Consider the following 24175-nt stretch of genomic DNA (forward strand, 5'->3'; position numbering starts at 1 on the left):
GCAGAGGGCAGGACCCGGCGGGTGAATCATTCACCAGAATTTGGGAGCTGAAAAGTGTGATGATCGGTGGGGTTGGGGCACATTCTGCCAGGAGATCGCAGCGCACAAGATCCAGCCATGGGCGAAGGAGGCGACCTGTCCTCAGGTAGATCATTCTCCGCTCTCCTCCCCTCCCCCGCGCTGTCAGCTTTAGGACACTCATGATTTAGAGTTTGGGACAAACTTTACAGAACTTTCTGCTATTCCCCGTCTTTGCTGATGATTGTCACATCTGATATTTGTAGGGGATGTTGGTTGCTGACTGCGTTGTAATAAGTAAATTTTTTTGTTTTGGGGGTGCACGATTGATTGCGGGGTCTCAGTCTCTTTCTTTTTTTTACAATATATTTAGAAATGTTGTGAAATTTGTGCAGATTTTGTTCATCGCCGGTCGGATCTGTCTCTTTCCAGGAGCAGTTGTCATTCGGCTTTCCCAAGCTCCTGCCATACAAGACCCTGGGAAGGATGACTGATTTCCCATGGGGCGGCCATGTGGGACTGTCACCCAGCTTTCCCAGAAACAGATAAAACTAGGACTGGCGATTAATTATAGTCACACATGATCCCATGTGCCCCCAGTTCCAGGGTGGGATTTGTGGGGTCTCCTGACATTGGTTGTAGCTGACCTGGCGGTGAGCTGAGATAAGGGGCTGCCGCAGTTCTTTCTTCCATTACTCTGGAGCTGTAGGACATAATTACAATCTTACTCCATCACTGGGATAATCCTAATGGACGATCAGCGCCAAGAGCCGGAGCGGAACCGGTGCCAGGAAAGTGTCTGATTATCTGGGGGCACCTGAGCGCCCGCGCCCCTCATAGAGACACGAGTCTCAGGGCAGAACAGCTTTAACCCTTCCACAGCCACAATTCTGATGGGGAGACCCTGATTTCTCTCCTCATAGTTATGTCTAGTTTTGGCAATGTTGGGGGGGCTACTGATCCAGATCCGTAGGGTTTTCATGCTCTTTTGTCAGTCGTCTGTATGACAGATTTGACAGTGAGACACCCCCAGCCCCCATATTCTTTCCTCACCAGGAGGGGCTGCCATATCCACAGACTAAGCCAGAAATGCAGGAAGCACAGGGGTCTATGGGTGACCCCCCATCCACTGATTCCCAGCCGCAGCATTCTCCACTGAAGTCTATGGGTAATAGAGCTGAGTGCAGCGTATGCCGGACCCCCATCCTGTGTGTGCCGCACCCCCATCTTGTGCTGGACCCCCATCCTCTGATTAGTGAAGGTCCTAGAGGCGTCACCTGTGTCAGTATTGGGGGCGACCCACAGGATAAAAGCCAATATTTAATAATATAATTTGCCAAATGGTTACCCCCCATCCCCTATAATCTGTATTGTACGTCTGGTCACCTCCTGGGGTGGGTTTATGTGGCGACGGCAGGTTTATGCGCCCGCTTCGTCTGCCTTGGTTCACAACTTTTGCAGACGCACAGAGCAGAGTAATGGTCGGTCAATTCCTGGTTTACAACCTGATAAACTGCAGATTATAGATTATCCAGTATAACCGCTCCATAACCTGTCATTATAGGCGTCCGTCAGTACAATATCCCAGCACCAGGGGGCGATCACAGAGGGGGCTCTTTCCGAGGAAAAAATCGCAGCACAATTTGCATCTGCAAATCAGATCGCACTCGGCCGTACAAGTCAATGGGTCAAAAAAATCAGATTGCATCGGGTGACATCGGAGTACAGGCTGCTTTTTATGGGTTAACTGAAGGAGGAGATGGAGACATTTTTTTTCCATGTTTTCCTCATTTGAGAGAATCTGATCACACTGTGATTGGCAGAACCGGTCCGATTCTCTCCGATGACAGAACATACGCTGGTGAGACCCGGCCTTAGTACAATGGACGACCTCATAATCTACTGATGCAAAGATCCTCGTACCACAGCGACAGCGATGGAGACCTGGGAGCTCATGGTGGATTGGGGCAGATTAACACTAGAATATTCACCGTCTGTAAGGGCTCATTCACACCATCGGACTTTCTGCCTGTGAAAATACTGATGTCACACGGACACCTGTCGGACCAATGTTATTCTATGGGGCTGTTCAGATGACTTTTTTTTTTAATCACAGACCAAATCTGCGCCCATTCGAGTCTATGGGTGTGCCGAAAAAGCGGATCCCACACGGATGAAACGTAGAACGTCCAATGTACGACAGATACAGTGAAATTCTAACATAGGAAACTGTACTTGGTCTTATAAGTGTTAATAAGTGATGGTGCATAAAAGCAGATTGTGTCCTGACCGCCATGGATGAAAATCAGACGTGTGAACAAATCCACTATATACAAATATATACAGATCGATACATATAGATACAGATAAATACATAGATACATATAGATACAGATAGATACAGATAAATACATAGATACAGATGGATACATATATACAGATCGATTCAGATAGATACATATAGATACAGATAGATACATATATACAGATAGATACAGATAAATACATAGATATAGATAGATACATATAGATAGATACAGATAGATAGATACATATAGATACAGATATATACATATATACTTATAGATACATATAGATACAGATAGATATATATAGATACAGATAGATACAGATAGATACATATATACAGATAGATACAGATAAATACATAGATACAGATAGATACATATAGATACAGATAAATACATAGATATAGATAGATACATATAGATTCATATAGATACAGATATATACATAATACATATAGCTACAGATAGATACATATATACAGATAGATACATATAGATACATATAGATACAGATAAATAGATAGATACAGATAGATACATAGATACAGATAGATAGATACATATAGATAGATACAGATAGATACATAGATACATATAGATAGATACAGATCGATACAGATAGATACATAGATACAGATAGATAGATACATAAAGATAGATACAGATAGATACATATAGATTCATATAGATACATATAGATACAGATAGACTACATATATTTATACACGTATAGATACAATAGTCACAGATATAGACATTAGACATACAGGACAGATAGAAACAGACACAAATATTTACTACAGAAACACAATGTAGCTACAAATAGAAGCAACAGAGGCACAAAGCTACTTTACAAATACAAACAGATACAATCCAGATAGCAGGAGCAAAAGCCTGATCATGTGAACGGTGCCGTGTGAAACAAGGGGGTTCTGCCATGAGCAGCTGGAGGCCACTGGATTACAGACCTCACTGAGGACGAGACTTGTGATTGGCACAATCTGAATCCCCCCTAAGTGCTCCCCAACACCCAACTGCAATAAACCCCACTCAGAAATAGACTCCGCCCTCCAGCGAGGCCCCGCCCCTGCTTAAACCTCTGCAGTTACATAGAAGTATCAGGATGTGTCCTGCTCATGTTCCCCTTTTGCTTAGTCCTCTGGGGGTCCGGGACCCCTGCTGGCCGCACAGGCCTCTCCTGTACAATGGGCCATTTCGGCAGTGTTAGTCTCTGCATTGGGGCGGTGGTGATGGGAGATTTTCCTGCATTATCTTTTATGTCCAGATTTTTATTAAAGTCGTCGTCTCATCGCATTAAATATTTATTACGGGCGATTTGCAGTATAAGAAGGGCGTGAACGCTGTATAAGTCCAATGTGACCTTCTCATATCTCTTATCTCTTATCTCTGAAGAAGTCTCAGCTAAATGTCACCAGAGATATCGCAGGACATTATCTCCTTAAAGGAGCCACGCACTATAAAATGAGTCACCCCCAAATCAATGTCTGAGCCTCATCTTCTGGACAATGATTTACTAATTGCAGAAATGTCAGAATCTTCACCACATCTGGGTGGAAAGGGCGATTCTTATTTCTGTAAGATTTACGTGCGGCCTGTAGGGGGCGCAGAATCACTGGAGAGAGAGATTTAAAGGGACAGGATGTGGGAGTTTTATCAGCTGATATCTGTGTGCTCTGCTTGGAGCCTGGCAATACAGCTGTCAGCTGCAGGACACAGATATACAAGCTATTGTTCTGTGTTATCAGCCCTGTGGTGATCACATCTCTGAATCCTGGGGCACATGTGAGACAGAGGAGCTGCAGAGGGTTAACAGTGGGGTATAGTATCTAATGGGGGACAACTTGTACATGATCAGAGCGCCAGTTATTGTGTCACAGGTCCTCTGACGGTAAATTAAAGGTTGACAGACGTTTCCTAGGACCCTCCATTCAGGACCCCTGATGGCAGATATTGGGGGCCCTCCAGCAACTAAAACTTAAGGCTCCATTCCCACAATGAGCTTTTGGTGAGTTTTTGATAGTAAAATAGATTACTTGCATTTTTTTTTAAGTACACAGGGTAAAAAAAACTCAGCAGAAACTCACTGTGGGAACATGGCCTTATTACTGTCAGACACCTGCTATCTCCTGTCTGGGTTCAGCATGAGCAAAAATAGAGGGATGGCCGGGGACAAAAGGGTTAATGCCCTATAGGGATTTGGGAGTCTGGTAAGGAAGGGTTAATGGTGCAGGATCCAGGAGGTGAGGCAGCAGGGAGGGAGGAGGAGACCTGAGGATGAAGTTCGGGGAGTTTGGAGAGCGCAGCTCTGAAGCACCATGTCTGGCCCCATAGATGACTTGTTCCTTCTCTCTCCCCCAGGACAAAAGTCCGGAGTGAAGAAATTCTTCTCCAAAGAGTCCAGTCCCACCAAGAGAGTACCGGTAAGTGTGATGTCCAAAGAGTATGAGAGTATTCAGGGGTTAAACCGTTGTCACCCCTAAGCTGTGACCCCCAGGAGCAGACACCCTGCTCCGTCCGGACCACCGCATATTTCTGCCATTACTTCCTATTCCTGATTCATAACAGAGAGTAAGTAGAAAGAGGATTAAAGGATCAATGTCTCAGGAAATGCGGAGAATGTCTGATAACAGAGAGAACAGAACGTTCTGCATCTACTACTCCTGGGAGCACTCCCATCATTGTATCTACTACTACTCCTGGGAGCACTCCCATCATTGTATCTACTACTCCTGGGAACACTCCCATCATTGTATCTACTACTACTCCTGGGAGCACTCCCATCATTGTATCTACTACTACTCCAGGGAGCACTCCCATCATTGTATCTACTACTACTCCTGGGAGTACTCCCATCATTGTATCTACTACTCCTGGGAGCACTCCCATCATTGTATCTACTACTACTCCTGGGAGCACTCCCATCATTGTATCTACTAGTACTCCTGGGAGCACTCCCATCATTGTATCTACTACTACTCCTAGGAGCACTCCCATCATTGTATCTACTACTACTCCTGGGAGCACTCCCATCATTGTATCTACTACTACTCCTGGGAGCACTCCCATCATTGTATCTACTACTCCTGGGAACACTCCCATCATTGTATCTACTACTACTCCTGGGAGTACTCCCATCATTGTATCTACTACTCCTGGGAGCACTCCCATTATTGTATCTACTACTACTCCTGGGAGCACTCCCATCATTGTATCTACTACTACTCCTGGGAGCACTCCCATCATTGTATCTAGTACTACTCCTGGGAGCACTCCCATCATTGTATCTACTACTACTCCTGGGAGCACTCCCATCATTGTATCTACTACTACTCCTGGGAGTACTCCCATCATTGTATCTACTACTCCTGGGAACACTCCCATCATTGTATCTACTACTACTCCTGGGAGCACTGCCATCATTGTATCTACTACTCCTGGGAACACTCCCATCATTGTATCTACTACTCCTGGGAGCACTCCCATCATTGTATCTACTACTACTCCTGGGAGTACTACCATCATTGTATCTACTACTCCTGGGAGCACTCCCATCATTGTATCTACTACTACTCCTGGGAGCACTCCCATCATTGTATCTACTACTCCTGGGAGCACTCCCATCATTGTATCTACTATTACTCCTGGGAGCACTCCCATCATTGTATCTACTACTCCTGGGAACACTCCCATCATTGTATCTACTACTACTCCTGGGAGCACTCCCATCATTGTATCTACTACTCCTGGGAGCACTCCCATCATTGTATCTACTACTCCTGGGAGCACTCCCATCATTGTATCTACTACCCGGGCTGTGGAGTCGGTAAGCCAAACCTCCGACTCCATCTCCGACCCCCTCATACACGGCTCCGACTCCCTCATACACGACTCCGGCCCCCTCATACACGACTCCAACCCCCTCATACACGGCTCCGACCCCCTCATACACGGCTCCGACTCCCTCATACACGACTCCGACCCCCTCATACACGACTCCGACCCCCTCATACACGACTCTGACCCCCTCATACACGACTCAGACCCCCTCATACACGGCTCCGACCCCCTCATACACGACTCAGACCCCCTCATACACGACTCTGACCCCCTCATACACGACTCAGACCCCCTCATACACAACTCCGACTCCCTCATACATGACTCCGACCCCCTCATACACAACTCCGACTCTCTCATACACGGCTCCAACTCCCTCATACACGGCTCCGACCCCCTCATACACGACTCTGACCCCCTCATACACGACTCAGACCCCCTCATACACGGCTCCGACCCCCTCATACACGGCTCCGGCTCCCTCATACACGGCTCCGACCCCCTCATACACGACTCCGACCCCCTCATACACGGCTCCGGCTCCCTCATACACGGCTCCGACTCCCTCATACACGGCTCCGACCCCCTCATACACGGCTCCGACCCCCTCATACACGGCTCCGACCCCCTCATACACGACTCCGACTCCCTTATACACGGCTCCGGCCCCCTCATACACGGCTCCGACTCCCTCATACACGGCTCCGACTCCCTCATACACGGCTCCAACTCCCTCATACGCGGCTCCGACCCCCTCATACACGGCTCCGACTCCCTCATACACGGCTCCGACTCCCTCATACACGGCTCCGACCCCCTCATACACGGCTCCGATTCCCTCATACGCGGCTCCGACCCCCTCATACACGGCTCCGACCCCCTCATACGCGGCTCCGACTCCCTCATACACGGCTCCGACCCCCTCATACACGGCTCCGGCCCCCTCATACACGGCTCCGACCCCCTCATACACGGCTCCGGCCCCCTCATACACGGCTCCGACCCCCTCAGACACGGCTCTGGCCCCCTCATACACGGCTCCAACCCCCTCATACACGGCTCCGACCCCCTCATACACGACTCCGACCCCCTCATACACGGCTCCGACCCCCTCATACACGGCTCCGACCCCCTCATACGCGGCTCCGGCTCCCTCATACACGGCTCCTACTCCCTCATACACGGCTCTGACCCCCTCATACACGGCTTCGACCCCCTCATACACGGCTCCGACCCCCTCATACACGGCTCCGACCCCCTCATACGCGGCTCCGGCTCCCTCATACACGGCTCCTACTCCCTCATACACGGCTCCGACCCCCTCATACGCGGCTCCGGCCCCCTCATACACGGCTCCGACCCCCTCATACACGGCTCCGACCCCCTCATACACGGCTCCGACCCCCTCATACACGACTCAGACCCCCTCATACACGGCTCCGACCCCCTCATACACGGCTCCGGCTCCCTCATACACGGCTCCGACCCCCTCATACACGACTCCGACCCCCTCATACACGGCTCCGGCTCCCTCATACACGGCTCCGACTCCCTCATACACGGCTCCGACCCCCTCATACACGGCTCCGACCCCCTCATACACGGCTCCGACCCCCTCATACACGACTCCGACTCCCTTATACACGGCTCCGGCCCCCTCATACACGGCTCCGACCCCCTCATACACGGCTCCGACCCCCTCATACACGGCTCCGGCCCCCTCATACACGGCTCCGACTCCCTCATACACGGCTCCGACTCCCTCATACGCGGCTCCAACTCCCTCATACGCGGCTCCGACCCCCTCATACACGGCTCCGACTCCCTCATACGCGGCTCCAACTCCCTCATACGCGGCTCCGACCCCCTCATACACGGCTCCGACTCCCTCATACACGGCTCCGACTCCCTCATACACGGCTCCGACCCCCTCATACACGGCTCCGATTCCCTCATACGCGGCTCCGACCCCCTCATACACGGCTCCGACCCCCTCATACGCGGCTCCGACTCCCTCATACACGGCTCCGACCCCCTCATACACGGCTCCGGCCCCCTCATACACGGCTCCGACCCCCTCATACACGGCTCCGACCCCCTCATACACGGCTCCGGCCCCCTCATGCACGGCTCCGACCCCCTCATACACGGCTCTGGCCCCCTCATACACGGCTCCGACCCCCTCATACGCGGCTCATGTGTAAGTGATGAATTTACTGCAGCACAGATTCATCTCAGTAAAGTCCAGACCCTCAGATCAGGAATAGGACGGACATTTATAGGACATTTCATAACTTTCCCAAATTCTTATGGAAAAATATTTCCCACAAACTGCATTGAACGACTGCACCCAATTTATTATAGATTATAGGAGTCGGAGTCGCTCCATTTTATATGTTTATATGTCACTTTTCGGGCCTGGGTTGAAATCCTATCAAGAACGACATCTGCGCAGAGCTTTTTTGTTCTCCATTGTTTGCCTGGGTTTCCTCCAACGCTCCAAAGACAAATGTTTGTGCATCTGTGTATATCATTATATATAGTATATATGGTATATATCATCAGTATACGGTATATATCAGCAGTATACAGTATATATATGGTATATATCATCAGTATACGGTATATATCAGCAGTATACAGTGTATATATGGTATATATCATCAGCATACGGTATATATCAGCAGTATACGGTGTATATATATATGGTGTGTATCATCAGTATACGGTATATATCAGCAGTATTCAGTATATATATGGTATATATCATCAGTATACGGTATATATCAGCAGTATACAGTGTATATATGGTATATATCATCAGTATACGGTATATATCAGCAGTATACGGTGTATATATATATGGTGTGTATCATCAGTATACGGTATATATCAGCAGTATACGGTATATATCAGCAGTATTCAGTGTATATATGGTATATATCATCAGTATACGGTATATATCAGCAGTATTCAGTGTATATATGGTATATATCATCAGTATACGGTATATATCAGCAGTATACAGTATATATATGGTATATATCATCAGTATACGGTATATATCAGCAGTATTCAGTGTATATATGGTATATATCATCAGTATACGGTATATATCAGCAGTATACAGTATATATATGGTATATATCATCAGTATACGGTATATATCAGCAGTATTCAGTGTATATATGGTATATATCATCAGTATACGGTATATATCAGCAGTATTCAGTATATATATATATATGGTGTGTATCATCAGCATACGGTATATATCAGCAGTATACAGTATATATATGGTGTATATCATCACTATACGGTATATATCAGCAGTATTCAGTATATATATATGGTGTATATCATCACTATACGGTATATATCAGCAGTATACAGTATATATATGGTATATATCATCAGCATACGGTATATATCAGCAGTATTCAGTGTATATATGGTGTATATCATCAGTATACGGTATATATCAGCAGTATACAGTGTATATATGGTATGTATCATCAGTATACGGTATATATCAGCAGTATTCAGTATATATATATGGTATATATCATCAGTATACGGTATATATCAGCAGTATACAGTGTATATATGGTATGTATCATCAGTATACGGTATATATCAGCAGTATACAGTGTATATATGGTATATATCATCAGCATACGGTATATATCAGCAGTATTCAGTATATATATATGGTATATATCATCAGTATACGGTATATATCAGCAGTATACAGTGTATATATGGTGTATATCATCAGTATACGGTATATATCAGCAGTATACAGTATATATATGGTATATATCATCAGCATACGGTATATATCAGCAGTATTCAGTATATATATATGGTATATATCATCAGTATACGGTATATATCAGCAGTATACAGTGTATATATGGTGTATATCATCAGTATACGGTATATATCAGCAGTATACAGTATATATATGGTATATATCATCAGCATACGGTATATATCAGCAGTATACAGTGTATATATGGTGTATATCATCAGTATACGGTATATATCAGCAGTATACAGTATATATATGGTATGTATCATCAGTATACGGTATATATCAGCAGTATACAGTGTATATATGGTGTATATCATCAGCATACGGTATATATCAGCAGTATACAGTGTATATATGGTATATATCATCAGCATACGGTATATATCAGCAGTATTCAGTATATATATATTGTATATATCATCAGTATACGGTATATATCAGCAGTATACAGTATATATATGGTATATATCATCAGTATACGGTATATATCAGCAGTATACAGTGTATATATGGTGTATATCATCAGCATACGGTATATATCAGCAGTATACAGTGTATATATATATATGGTGTGTATCATCAGTATACGGTATATATCAGCAGTATTCAGTGTATATATGGTGTATATCATCAGCATACGGTATATATCAGCAGTATACAGTGTATATATATATATGGTATGTATCATCAGCATACGGTATATATCAGCAGTATTCAGTATATATATTGTATATATCATCAGCATACGGTATATATCAGCAGTATACAGTGTACATATGGTATATATCATCAGCATACAGTATATATCAGCAGTATTCAGTATATATATATTGTATATATCATCAGTATACGGTATATATCAGCAGTATACAGTGTATATATGGTGTATATCATCAGCATACGGTATATATCAGCAGTATACAGTGTATATATGGTATATATCATCAGCATACGGTATATATCAGCAGTATACAGTATATATATGGTATGTATCATCAGTATACGGTATATATCAGCAGTATACAGTGTATATATGGTGTATATCATCAGCATACGGTATATATCAGCAGTATACAGTGTATATATGGTATATATCATCAGCATACGGTATATATCAGCAGTATTCAGTATATATATATTGTATATATCATCAGTATACGGTATATATCAGCAGTATACAGTGTATATATGGTATATATCATCAGTATACGGTATATATCAGCAGTATTCAGTATATATATGGTGTATATCATCAGCATACGGTATATATCAGCAGTATTCAGTGTATATATAGTATATATCATCAGCATACGGTATATATCAGCAGTATTCAGTATATATATATTGTATATATCATCAGTATACGGTATATATCAGCAGTATACAGTATATATATGGTATATATCATCAGTATACGGTATATATCAGCAGTATACGGTGTATATATGGTATGTATCATCAGTATACGGTATATATCAGCAGTATACAGTGTATATATGGTGTATATCATCAGCATACGGTATATATCAGCAGTATTCAGTATATATATGGTATATATCATCAGCATACGGTATATATCAGCAGTATTCAGTATATATATATGGTATATATCATCAGCATACGGTATATATCAGCAGTATACAGTGTATATATGGTGTATATCATCAGTATACGGTATATATCAGCAGTATACAGTATATATATGGTATGTATCATCAGTATACGGTATATATCAGCAGTATACAGTGTATATATGGTATGTATCATCAGTATACGGTATATATCAGCAGTATACAGTGTATATATGGTGTATATCAGCAATATACGGTATATATCAGCAGTATACAGTGTATATATGGTATATATCATCAGTATACGGTATATATCAGCAGTATACAGTGTATATATGGTGTATATCATCAGCATACAGTATATATCAGCAGTATTCAGTGTATATATGGTATGTATCATCAGTATACGGTATATATCAGCAGTATTCAGTATATATATGGTGTATATCATCAGCATACGGTATATATCAGCAGTATTCAGTGTATATATAGTATATATCATCAGTATACGGTATATATCAGCAGTATTCAGTATATATATATGGTGTATATCATCAGTATATGGTATATATCAGCAGTATTCAGTATATATATGGTATGTATCATCAGTATACGGTATATATCAGCAGTATACAGTGTATATATGGTGTATATCAGCAGTATACGGTATATATCAGCAGTATACAGTGTATATATGGTATATATCATCAGCATACGGTATATATCAGCAGTATACAGTGTATATATGGTGTATATCATCAGTATACGGTATATATCAGCAGTATTCAGTATATATATGGTATATATCATCAGTATACGGTATATATCAGCAGTATTCAGTATATATATGGTATATATCATCAGCATACGGTATATATCAGCAGTATTCAGTATATATATGGTATGTATCATCAGTATACGGTATATATCAGCAGTATACGGTGTATATATGGTATGTATCATCAGTATACGGTATATATCAGCAGTATACAGTATATATATGGTATATATCATCAGTATACGGTATATATCAGCAGTATTCAGTGTATATATGGTATGTATCATCAGTATACGGTATATATCAGCAGTATTCAGTATATATATGGTATATATCATCAGTATACGGTATATATCAGCAGTATTCAGTGTATATATGGTATGTATCATCAGTATACGGTATATATCAGCAGTATACAGTGTATATATGGTATGTATCATCAGTATACGGTATATATCAGCAGTATTCAGTATATATATGGTATGTATCATCAGTATACGGTATATATCAGCAGTATACGGTGTATATATGGTATATATCATCAGTATACGGTATATATCAGCAGTATACGGTGTATATATGGTATATATCATCAGTATACGGTATATATCAGCAGTATACAGTATATATATGGTATATATCATCAGCATACGGTATATCTCGCCGTCTGTATCCATCCTATACGTGATGCACTGATCGGTCTCTTGCTCTTTGCAGACATTATGTGGCACCAACTACCCGCTGAGTATTCTCTTCATCATCGTGAACGAGTTTTGCGAGCGATTCTCGTTTTACGGCATGAAAGGTGAGTGTTGCCCCCCAGAATGAGCCCCATCCCCCTCCCGCAGCCGCCGTATCCTCCGAACATGATGGGACAATAACGAGAAGATTTCTGCACGGAACAAAGTACCATAAACCGGAAGATGTTCTCAGCAGCCGCCGCGGCCCCGACCTCGGATCTGTCTCTTATGGGGTCTTCAGTCGTTATAAAAATCAGTGATGCTGACAGAAAAGCTGGCGGCACTGACCCACCAGATCCTTCATCACCAAGGTGGGGACGAGGCTTCTGGGGCCATGAAGCATTTTATAGGGCCGACTGAAGTCAGTAGGCATCCCTATAATGTACAGTCCGGGCATCCCTATAATGTACGGGCATCCCTATAATGTATAGTCCGGGCATCCCTATAATGTACGGACATCCCTATAATGTATAGTCCGGGCATCCCTATAATGTATAGTCCGGGCATCCCTATAATGTACGGACATCCCTATAATGTATAGTCCGGGCATCCCTATAATGTACGGACATCCCTATAATGTATAGTCCGGGCATCCCTATAATGTATAGTCCGGGCATCCCTATAATGTATAGTCCGGGCATCCCTATAATGTATGGACATCCCTATAATGTATAGTCCGGGCATCCCTATAATGTACGGACATCCCTATAATGTATAGTCCGGGCATCCCTATAATGTACGGACATCCCTATAATGTATAGTCCGGGCATCCCTATAATGTACGGGCATCCCTATAATGTACAGTCCGGGCATCCCTATAATGTATGGGCATCCCTATAATGTATAGTCCGGGCATCCCTATAATGTACGGGCATCCCTATAATGTATAGTCCGGGCATCCCTATAATGTACAGTCCGGGCATCCCTATAATGTATGGGCATCCCTATAATGTATAGTCCGGGCATCCCTATAATGTATAGTCCGGGCATCCCTATAATGTACAGTCCGGGCATCCCTATAATGTACGGGCATCCCTATAATGTATAGTCCGGGCATCCCTATAATGTACAGTCCGGGCATCCCTATAATGTACGGACATCCCTATAATGTATAGTCCGGGCATCCCTATAATGTATAGTCCGGGCATCCCTATAATGTACGGACATCCCTATAATGTATAGTCCGGGCATCCCTATAATGTACGGACATCCCTATAATGTATAGTCCGGGCATCCCTATAATGTATAGTCCGGGCATCCCTATAATGTATAGTCCGGGCATCCCTATAATGTATGGACATCCCTATAATGTATAGTCCGGGCATCCCTATAATGTACGGACATCCCTATAATGTATAGTCCGGGCATCCCTATAATGTACGGACATCCCTATAATGTATAGTCCGGGCATCCCTATAATGTACGGGCATCCCTATAATGTATAGTCCGGGCATCCCTATAATGTACAGTCCGGGCATCCCTATAATGTATGGGCATCCCTATAATGTATAGTCCGGGCATCCCTATAATGTACGGGCATCCCTATAATGTATAGTCCGGGCATCCCTATAATGTACAGTCCGGGCATCCCTATAATGTATGGGCATCCCTATAATGTATAGTCCGGGCATCCCTATAATGTATAGTCCGGGCATCCCTATAATGTACAGTCCGGACATCCCTATAATATCCGGACAGAGCCGATCTCCACTCTGGGCCCCAGAGGAGTCACCGGACATAAAAGTTGTGCAGAAAGTTGAGCTGTAAACCTCTGGTGACATCTTTATCACCCCCAGGCTGCGCCCCCCTCTGTACAAGATGTTCCCGCGCTCCGGATCTGTACTGACTGTTTTCATGGGCAGAATGTCCTCCTGTGACCTCTCTGTGAATGATCAGATGAGCGCAGAACTCAGCCAGATCCTGCATCCATGTTACAGTGCACACAGCACCGGCAGCCCCCCCCCCCAATGCACACAGCGCCGGCAGCCCCCCCACAGTGCACACAGCACCCAGCGCACACAGCGTCGGCAGCCCCCCACAGTGCACACAGCACCCAGTGCACATAGCGCCGGCAGCCCCCCCACAGTGCACACAGCACCCAGTGCACACAGCGCCGGCAGCCCCCCCACAGTGCACACAGCACCCAGTGCACACAGCGCCGGCAGCCCCCCACAGTGCACACAGCACCCAGTGCACACAGCGCCGGCAGCCCCCCACAGTGCACACAGCACCCAGTGCACATAGCGCCGGCAGCCCCCCCACAGTGCACACAGCACCCAGTGCACACAGCGCCGGCAGCCCCCCCCTTCCCAGTGCACACAGCACCCAGTGCACACAGCGCCGGCAGCCCCCCACAGTGCACACAGCACCCAGTGCACACAGCGCCGGCAGCCCCCCACAGTGCACACAGCACCCAGTGCACATAGCGCCGGCAGCCCCCCCACAGTGCACACAGCACCCAGTGCACACAGCGCTGGCAGCCCCCCCCTTCCCAGTGCACACAGCACCCAGTGCACACAGCGCCGGCAGCCCCCCACAGTGCACACAGCGCCGGCAGCCCCCCACAGTGCACACAGCACCCAGTGCACACAGCGCCGGCAGCCCCCCCACAGTGCACACAGCACCCAGTGCACACAGCGCCGGCAGCCCCCCACAGTGCACACAGCACCCAGTGCACATAGCGCCGGCAGCCCCCCCACAGTGCACACAGCACCCAGTGCACACAGCGCCGGCAGCCCCCCACAGTGCACACAGCACCCAGTGCACACAGCGCCGGCAGCCCCCCCTTCCCAGTGCACACAGCACACCCGTGCACACAGCGCCGGCAGCCCCCCCACAGTCCACACAACGCCGGCAGCCCCCCCACAGTGCACACAGCACCCATTGCACACAGCGCTGGCAGACCCCCGCAGTGCACACAGCACCCAGTGCCGGCAGCCCCCCCTCCCCCGTGCACACAGCGCCGGCAGCCCCCCCTCCCCCTTGCACACAGCGCCGGCAGCCCCCCCTCCCCCGTGCACACAGCGCCGGCAGCCCCCCTTGCACACAGTGCCGGCAGCCCCCCTCCCACGTGTACACAGTGCCGGCAGCCCCCCCGTGTAGACTGCGGGAAGGGCTGGGACACCGGTATGTAGGTTAATAATGACTTTCCTCCCAGAATCGAGGTCAGCAGCACAGCGCAGAGATCATTATACACCCAGGAATGTTCTGCCACTTTCCAACAGACTTTGGGCCGATTCATTAAGGCCGCGTGTCCTGCACCAATGCTGATTATGGGCGACGCCAATGAATGATTAAGGCGCATTTATCACTGCGTGCGCCCCCCCAAAATGTTACTCCAGACTGGACCAGGGGACATTCCTGCCATCATTAGTAATGCCCCAATAGGGGGTAACATTGAAAGAACCCCTCTCGCATCGCCACGGCCCCTTCCCCACTCTCGCCCTTTGGGGTTACAGGACAGGTGGCCTCTCGTCCTTTGGGGTTACAGGAGCAGCGGTCTCTCTCCCCTTTGAGGTTACAGGAGCAGCGGTCTCTCGTTCTTTGGGGCTACAGGACTGGCGGTCTCTCGCCCTTCTCTCACCCTTTGGGGTTACAGGAGCAGCGGTCTCTCTCGCCCTTTGGGGTTACAGGAGCAGCGGTCTCTCTCGCCCTTTGGGGTTACAGGAGCAGCGGTCTCTTGCTCTTTGGGGTTACAGGAGCAACGGCTTCTCTCCCCTTTGGGGTTACAGGAGCAGCGGTCTCTCTCGCCCTTTGGGGTTACAGGAGCAGCGGTCTCTTGCTCTTTGGGGTTATAGGAGCAACGGCCTCTCTCCCCTTTGGGGGTTACAGGAGCATCGGTCTCTCGCCCTTTGGGGTTACACACAGGACAGCTGCGACACAGAACGAGTTGCACGAGACGCTTCCATCTTTGTATTTGACTTGTGTTTTATTGGGGAAATAAGCCAGAAAGTTTTGGAACAGTTTAACTCCCGCAGGAAACGAGGATCAGGCATATGGAAATCCAACATGCCCGCTCCTGCTTTCCCTCAGTTTGCGGGAGGCCTCCTGTACATTAGTCGTGTGGCTGATGTGCCAGCGCCTCTTGGCAGCTCCGGTGATGGCTGCGCCTCATATAAAGTGATTTCCTCCCATGGCGGCTGCTGCGCTCAGGAGCAGAATCACCGCTGGAAGGTTTCCCAGAATCTCCGCTCCCCAGATAGAAAATAAAAAAAATGTAACAAACAAAACAACAGATTCTGCACTGAGATACAAGGAACCGGGGAGTCGTACCGCGACCAGAGAATCCCCCCCCTCCCCGGTCCATAAAGAACAAGGCTGGAAATTAAAGGGCCGGCGTCAGCTCTTGGTCGCTGTATAATGAAACACTCAGCCTCTGGTTATATATAAAATGTGCCAATTCACTGACAGCAAGCAGAGATTTGGGACAATAAACAATAAGCCCAGTTCCCGGTTCTTCAAGGTGTTTTCTCCAGAATACGTCTGAAAACACTTTCCATTATTGTAAATATTGTGACTTTTGTCGGCTCCATTCATCTATCTGTCTTTCCTTCCAGCCGTCCTCACTCTGTATTTCCTGAATTACCTGCACTGGGATGAGAACTTGTCCACCACGGTCTACCACGCCTTCACCAGTCTCTGCTACTTCACCCCCATTATCGGCGCCCCCATTGCTGACGCCTGGTTGGGAAAATTCAAGTAAGACTCTTGTGCGTTTCAGTGTGTCAGTGATTTTGGGCTGCGCAATGTTCTTGGATCAGTCCAAGCTGATATCACTGTGTGCCTGCTGGGGGGAAATGATGAGAGTGATACCCTGATGGGAAGATTGCTCGCCGTGTCCATCACCGGACGATCGTCACCTGTTGTCTGTTCTTGCAGCACCATTTTTTGGCTCTCCATTGTGTACGTCATCGGTCATGTGATCAAGGCAGTGGGCGCCATCCCGTCGGTGGGGAGCACAGATGTGCACGTGTAAGTGCTCCATGGGCTGCGGGTAATGATGGCACGCGGGCCGCATGGACCTCATCACAGAGGACTGAACGTCTTGTCATCCGTTCCTTACAGGGCGCTGTCTATGATTGGTCTGATCGCCATCGCCTTCGGTACCGGCGGCATTAAGCCGTGCGTCTCTGCCTTTGGAGGTGACCAGTTTGCTGAAGAACATGTAAGTTGTGATTATCCATGAGGGCGCTTAGACTTTTTCATCGCCCTGGAGGGTATTTCTCACCGAGATGTTTGGATTCTTTTTAGGCACAAGAACGAGGGAAGTTCTTCTCCATCTTCTACTTGTCCATCAATGCTGGAAGCCTCATCTCCACCTTCGTGACCCCAGTGCTGCGAGGTGGGTACTGACATCAGATGTGCCCCCCACCCCCGGATCCTGAGTTTTCACCCCCTCCACCAGCATTGGTGCCAGCCTCTGACTCTGCTCTTCCTTTGTAGGAGACGTTCAGTGTTTCGGCACGGATTGTTACGCGTTGGCGTTCGGGGTTCCGGCTGCGCTGATGTTTTTCGCGCTCAGTAAGTAGATTGTAACTTTCTTCAATCCCTAAAACTGCAAAATTCCTGGAAATAATCATCCCGTCATCCAAATCCCTGAACGGCAAATGTGATCGGTTATAAAGCGGTGGAGGATGCGTTACTGTGTATCAGATCAGCCTCTCAGGTAGTCGTGAAATGAATGAGACCTATGTAGAGGAATGTTTCCGTTCGGATCGTATGCACCATGAGTGACATCTGTGAACTCCGTCAGACATGGCCGCTGCTATGTCAGATACAATCAAAGATGGACACCGGGGGGGGGGGGGGTGATTAGCAACGTCCACGCAACACTGACATTACAGCACCAGAAGGAGAAGTGGTGGATGATGGAGATCAGCGGACGGAGACGTCACTCATCTGCAGAGGCTGGTAAATGGAAACAACATTATCGCAACCTCTGGATTCTCTAGTCTGGAGTCTGAGCCTCATGCAGAAATCCCGGCACCCCCGGCCTCAGCTGCTGTCACTGAGGTCATTAATGGTCGTCTGAGGACCGTCATATGTTCCTTGCACTACTTTGAGCCACCTCCGTGGCCTGAAGCTGCTCCTGTGCCGGCAGCGTCTCCGGACTTGTCTCCATCGAGCACATCAGGGACATCATTGGTCGGTGATTACACAGGAGCTGCCGGCAGCGTCTCCAGACTTGTCTCCATCGAGCACATCAGGGACATCATTGGTCGGTGATTACACAGAAGCTGCCGGCAGCGTCTCCGGACTTGTCTCCATCGAGCACATCAGGGACATCATTGGTCGGTGATTACACAGGAGTTGCCGGCAGCGTCTCTGGACTTGTCTCCATCGAGCACATCAGGGACATCATTGGTCGGTGATTACACAGGAGCTGCCCGCAGCGTCTCCAGACTTGTCTCCATCGAGCACATCAGGGACATCATTGGTCGGTGATTACACAGGAGTTGCCGGCAGCGTCTCCAGACTTGTCTCCATCGAGCACATCAGGGACATCATTGGTCGGTGATTACACAGGAGCTGCCGGCAGCGTCTCCGGACTTGTCTCCATCGAGCACATCGTGGAAGTCATTGGTCGGTGATTACACAGGAGCTGCCGGCAGCGGATCCTGATGATTTGTACATTCAGCGGCAGAACCTTCCTCAGACGACCATTAATGACCTCAGTGACAGCAGCCGAGGCCGGAGGTGCCGGGATTTGTGATGAGACTCAGACCCCGGACTGGAGAATCCAGAGGTTGTGATAATGTTGTCTCCATGTTTCAGCCATTTGCAGATCAGTGATGTCTCCGGTGATCTCCATCATCCACCACTTCTTCTTCTTGTGCTGTAACCTGGGTGTCGTGTTCACACCGTACGGCAGATTTATTGTCTTTAATCCTTTTCATGCTTTCCTAGAAAACTTTTCATAGGGCCTAGAAATGTGGGCATTGTAAAATGTGCCATATTTATTATTAGTATGCTCCATTACTATACTTGTGTAAATTATAGGGGCCACAGCATGGCCTTGCACAGCACCTTGCACGGCTCCTTGCGTTGCCCCTTGCACAGCTCTTTGCACAGCCCTTTGCTCAGCCCCTTGCACAGCTCCTTGCACGGCCCCTTGCACAGCCCCTTGCACGGCCCCTTGCACAGCTCCTTGCACGGCCCCTTGCACAGCCCCTTGCACGGCCCCTTGCACAGCCCCTTGCACGGCCCCTTGCACAGCTCCTTGCACAGCTCCTTGAACGGCCCCTTGCACAGCCCCTTGCACAGCTCCTTGCACGGCCCCTTGCACAGCCCCTTGCACAGCTCCTTGCACGGCCCCTTGCACAGCCCCTTGCACAGCTCCTTGCACGGCCCCTTGCACAGCCCCTTGCACGGCCCCTTGCACAGCCCCTTGCACGGCCCCTTGCACAGCTCCTTGCACGGCCCCTTGCACAGCCCCTTGCACAGCCCCTTGCACGGCCCCTTGCACAGCCCCTTGCACGGCCCCTTGCACGGCTCCTTGCACAGCTCCTTGCACAGCCCCTTGCACAGCCCCTTGCACAGCCCCTTGCACGGCCCCTTGCACGGCCCCTTGCACAGCTCCTTGCACGGCCCCTTGCACAGCCCCTTGCACAGCTCCTTGCACGGCCCCTTGCACAGCTCCTAGGACAGCTCCTTGCACGGCCCCTTGCACAGCCCCTTGCACGGCCCCTTGCACAGCCCCTTGCACGGCCCCTTGCACAGCTCCTTGCACAGCTCCTTGAACGGCCCCTTGCACAGCCCCTTGCACAGCCCCTTGCACAGCCCCTTGCACAGCCCCTTGCACAGCTCCTTGCACGGCCCCTTGCACAGCCCCTTGCGCAGCTCCTTGCACGGCCCCTTGCACAGCCCCTTGCACAGCTCCTTGCACGGCCCCTTGCACAGCCCCTTGCACAGCTCCTTGCACGGCCCCTTGCACAGCTCTTTGCACAACCCCTTGCAGTGTCTTTGTCAGATGTTCCCGTGCCGCATCCTTACATGAATGTTTTCACAACACAGTGCGGATGAACTCGTCCTCTGTGTGTTTGTGACCCATGCACATCATGGAGACATTTTGTCTCAGGTCATTTCAGGGTGCTTTGAAAACTTTGTCCGTGTGCCCCCTGCCCCGCTGACACTTTTTTTCTTTCTCGTTCCTTCTAGTCGTGTTTGTCTGTGGCAGCGGCATGTACAAGAAATATCCGCCGCAGGGGAACATCCTGGCCTCCGTCTTCAAGTGCATTGGAGTAAGTTCTGGCGGAGGATTCGCTGTTGATGCAGAAAACATATCAAAAAGTTTCAAAACAAAGTGTCCTTTGTGGATCCTGATAATTCCGAACTTCATGGTGACTCATGATGCCGGCGACGCAAAGGAACGCAGTGATCACGTTTCCGTCTCATTGAAGTGTCGATTTTCAGCAATAATCGCACTTGACTGTGACTGCAACATTAGTAAGACATCAGTGTTGGAGGTCATGTGATATAATCATGTGACTGCACCATCCGTGGTTCCCAGGTGCTCTTTTTTTTTTTGCATCTTTTTAGGGTAAAGTGTCACATGACTTAAAATAATTAACTTTAATCTACAAAAAGAAAAAAATAATTAGACCAGTTTTCGGTTCCACTGGAGAACAACTGCGCAAAAGAAAAGTTTTATTATATTTCAAAAAGTTGCCAGTGATAATTCAAGATAAAACATCCGGATGAGGAAAACTGCGCCCAAAACGGCAAAAAAAACAAAACGGACAAAACCGAGTAGAGTTACCTTTAAAAAAAGACACAAACGAAACAATGAATAAAGCGCAAACAGAAAAGTCGTTAGCAGAAGCTGAATCAGGGTCTTGGAGTTTCAGCTCTCGACCATTTTTCATGATCTTTGCTCGCTGGCAAAATACAAACACTCTTGTTTTGATACAGTTGTATCCAGTGCAGACAATCCTGTGTAAGGAGAGGAAGGTGCCGGATACATTGTAAGACACTATCAGAAGGGACTTCTGCTGCAGATGTGTTCATCTCCCACATCATTGTCTAGACTGATACATTGTAACAAACCATCAGGAAGGGAGGAAGATTTGGGTGTTGAGTCTTGTGAGGACGATGCATATAAAGGATTTCAGCTTCCAAAACTGAGCAAAAATGGTTCAATAACAGCAAAGAGAGATTTGGAAAATGGATGAACTGGGAGCAGAATTGGCTTCATCTCCACTTTGCATTTATTACTGCACCGTTATTATAGTGTTTGCAGAGGTGGCAGCATCCTGGGGGCCACAAACCACCCTGGGGACCACAGATGACACTGGGGGTCACCAACCACACTGGGGGGTCACCAACCACACTGGGCCACAAACCACCCTGGGGGCCACAGATGACACTGAGGGCCACACTGGGAGCCACAGACCACACTGGGGGTCACCAACCACACTGGGGGCCACAGACCACCCTGGGGGCCACAGATGACACAGGGCCACACTGGGAGCCACAGACCACACTGGGGGTCACCAACCACACTGGGGGCCACAGACTACCCTGGGTGCCACAGATGACACTGGGGGCCACAGAGCACCATGGGGGCCACAGATGACACTGGGAGCCACAGACCACCCTGGGGGTCACAAACCACCCTTTAGGCCACAGACGACTCTGGGGGCCACAGATGACACTGGGAGCCACAGATGACACTGGGGGCCACACACCACCCTGGGGGCCACAGACCACTGTGGCACAAGTGTTGGCGTTCTTCATGGCAGGGTGCAGCTGATCCCCTGTAGTCACATATTCAGGGGCCCATTTTTCTCCTATCTGGGGGTCCTGGAGCTTTATGCTCCGCCTCTAGCGTTCCTCGGAGTGACCCCATAGGTGATAATCTTGTGTTGCTGGTTTATTTTAGTTCGCCATCAAGAACCGTTGGAACCATCGCTCCAAACAATATCCCAAGAGGGAGCACTGGCTGGACTGGGCCTCCGAGAAGCATACGGTGAGTACACGGCGACGACCGCGGCGGACATGGATCAATCACCGATCAGGAAACGCTCTGATTGGACGGGAGGTCATACAATGGCTCAGGCTCAGGATGAATGAGGGTTATAGTCCAACAATGATGGCATTCCTGGGGGAGCGAGCGCCGCCCTGCGACCTAATTACATACAATAATCCATTCATCAGCGTCCGGTCACATCGCATCATACCAGCGAAATGTTCACTTGTCTGATGACAGATCTGCAAAAAGGAAACCTGCGGCCCAGCGCCCTGCTGATTAACCCTCTCACGGCCTGCTGATTAACCCTCTCACGGCCTGCTGATTAACCCTCTCATGGCCTGCTGATTAACACTCTCACGGCCTGCTGATTAACCCTCTCATGGCCTGCTGATTAACACTCTCACGGCCTGCTGATTAACCCTCTCATGGCCTGCTGATTAACCCTCTCATGGCCTGCTGATTAACCCTCTCACGGCCTGCTGATTAACACTCTCACGGCCTGCTGATTAACCCTCTCATGGCCTGCTGATTAACCCTCTCATGGCCTGCTGATTAACCCTCTCACGGCCTGCTGATTAACCCTCTCACGGCCTGCTGATTAACCCTCTCACGGCCTGCTGATTAACCCTCTCATGGCCTGCTGATTAACCCTCTCATGGCCTGCTCATTAACCCTCTCATGGCCTGCTGATTAACCCTCTCACGGCCTGCTGATTAACCCTCTCACGGCCTGCTGATTAACCCTCTCACGGCCTGCTGATTAACCCTCTCATGGCCTGCTGATAAACCCTCTCATGGCCTGCTCATTAACCCTCTCATGGCCTGCTGATTAACCCTCTCACGGCCTGCTGATTAACCCTCTCACGGCCTGCTGATAAACCCTCTCATGGCCTGCTGATTAACCCTCTCACGGCCTGCTGATTAACCCTCTCACGGCCTGCTGATAAACCCTCTCACGGCCTGCTGATTAACCCTCTCACGGCCTGCTGATTAACTCTCTCACGGCCTGCTGATTAACCCTCTCACGGCCTGCTGATTAACCCTCTCACGGCCTGCTGATTAACCCTCTCATGGCCTGCTGATTAACCCTCTCACGGCCTGCTGATTAACCCTCT

The 24175-nt window shown here is 48.2% G+C and overlaps 1 protein-coding gene across 2 annotated transcripts in view; it reads left to right on the forward strand.

The window, feature by feature from the left end:
- The window catches only part of SLC15A2 (solute carrier family 15 member 2), a 77541-nt gene continuing 53366 nt past the window's right edge, over positions 1-24175 (forward strand). Inside the window, exons 1-10 of one of the 2 annotated variants that reach the window (XM_073647516.1) lie at positions 1-145; positions 4707-4768; positions 13069-13156; positions 17648-17789; positions 17970-18062; positions 18156-18255; positions 18342-18432; positions 18534-18611; positions 21249-21331; positions 22972-23058. In XM_073647516.1, the coding sequence (XP_073503617.1) occupies positions 118-145; positions 4707-4768; positions 13069-13156; positions 17648-17789; positions 17970-18062; positions 18156-18255; positions 18342-18432; positions 18534-18611; positions 21249-21331; positions 22972-23058 (852 nt within the window). In that variant the 5' untranslated portion in view covers positions 1-117. Of the gene's footprint in view, positions 146-4663; positions 4769-13068; positions 13157-17647; positions 17790-17969; positions 18063-18155; positions 18256-18341; positions 18433-18533; positions 18612-21248; positions 21332-22971; positions 23059-24175 lie in introns of those variants that run through there. The other variant, XM_073647515.1, reaches the window with a different exon arrangement.

The sequence above is a fragment of the Phyllobates terribilis genome, unplaced genomic scaffold, assembly GCF_046119375.1.
Source record: "Phyllobates terribilis strain yellow unplaced genomic scaffold, ASM4611937v1 Scaffold_9__5_contigs__length_417890890, whole genome shotgun sequence".
NCBI lineage: Eukaryota > Metazoa > Chordata > Amphibia > Anura > Dendrobatidae > Phyllobates > Phyllobates terribilis.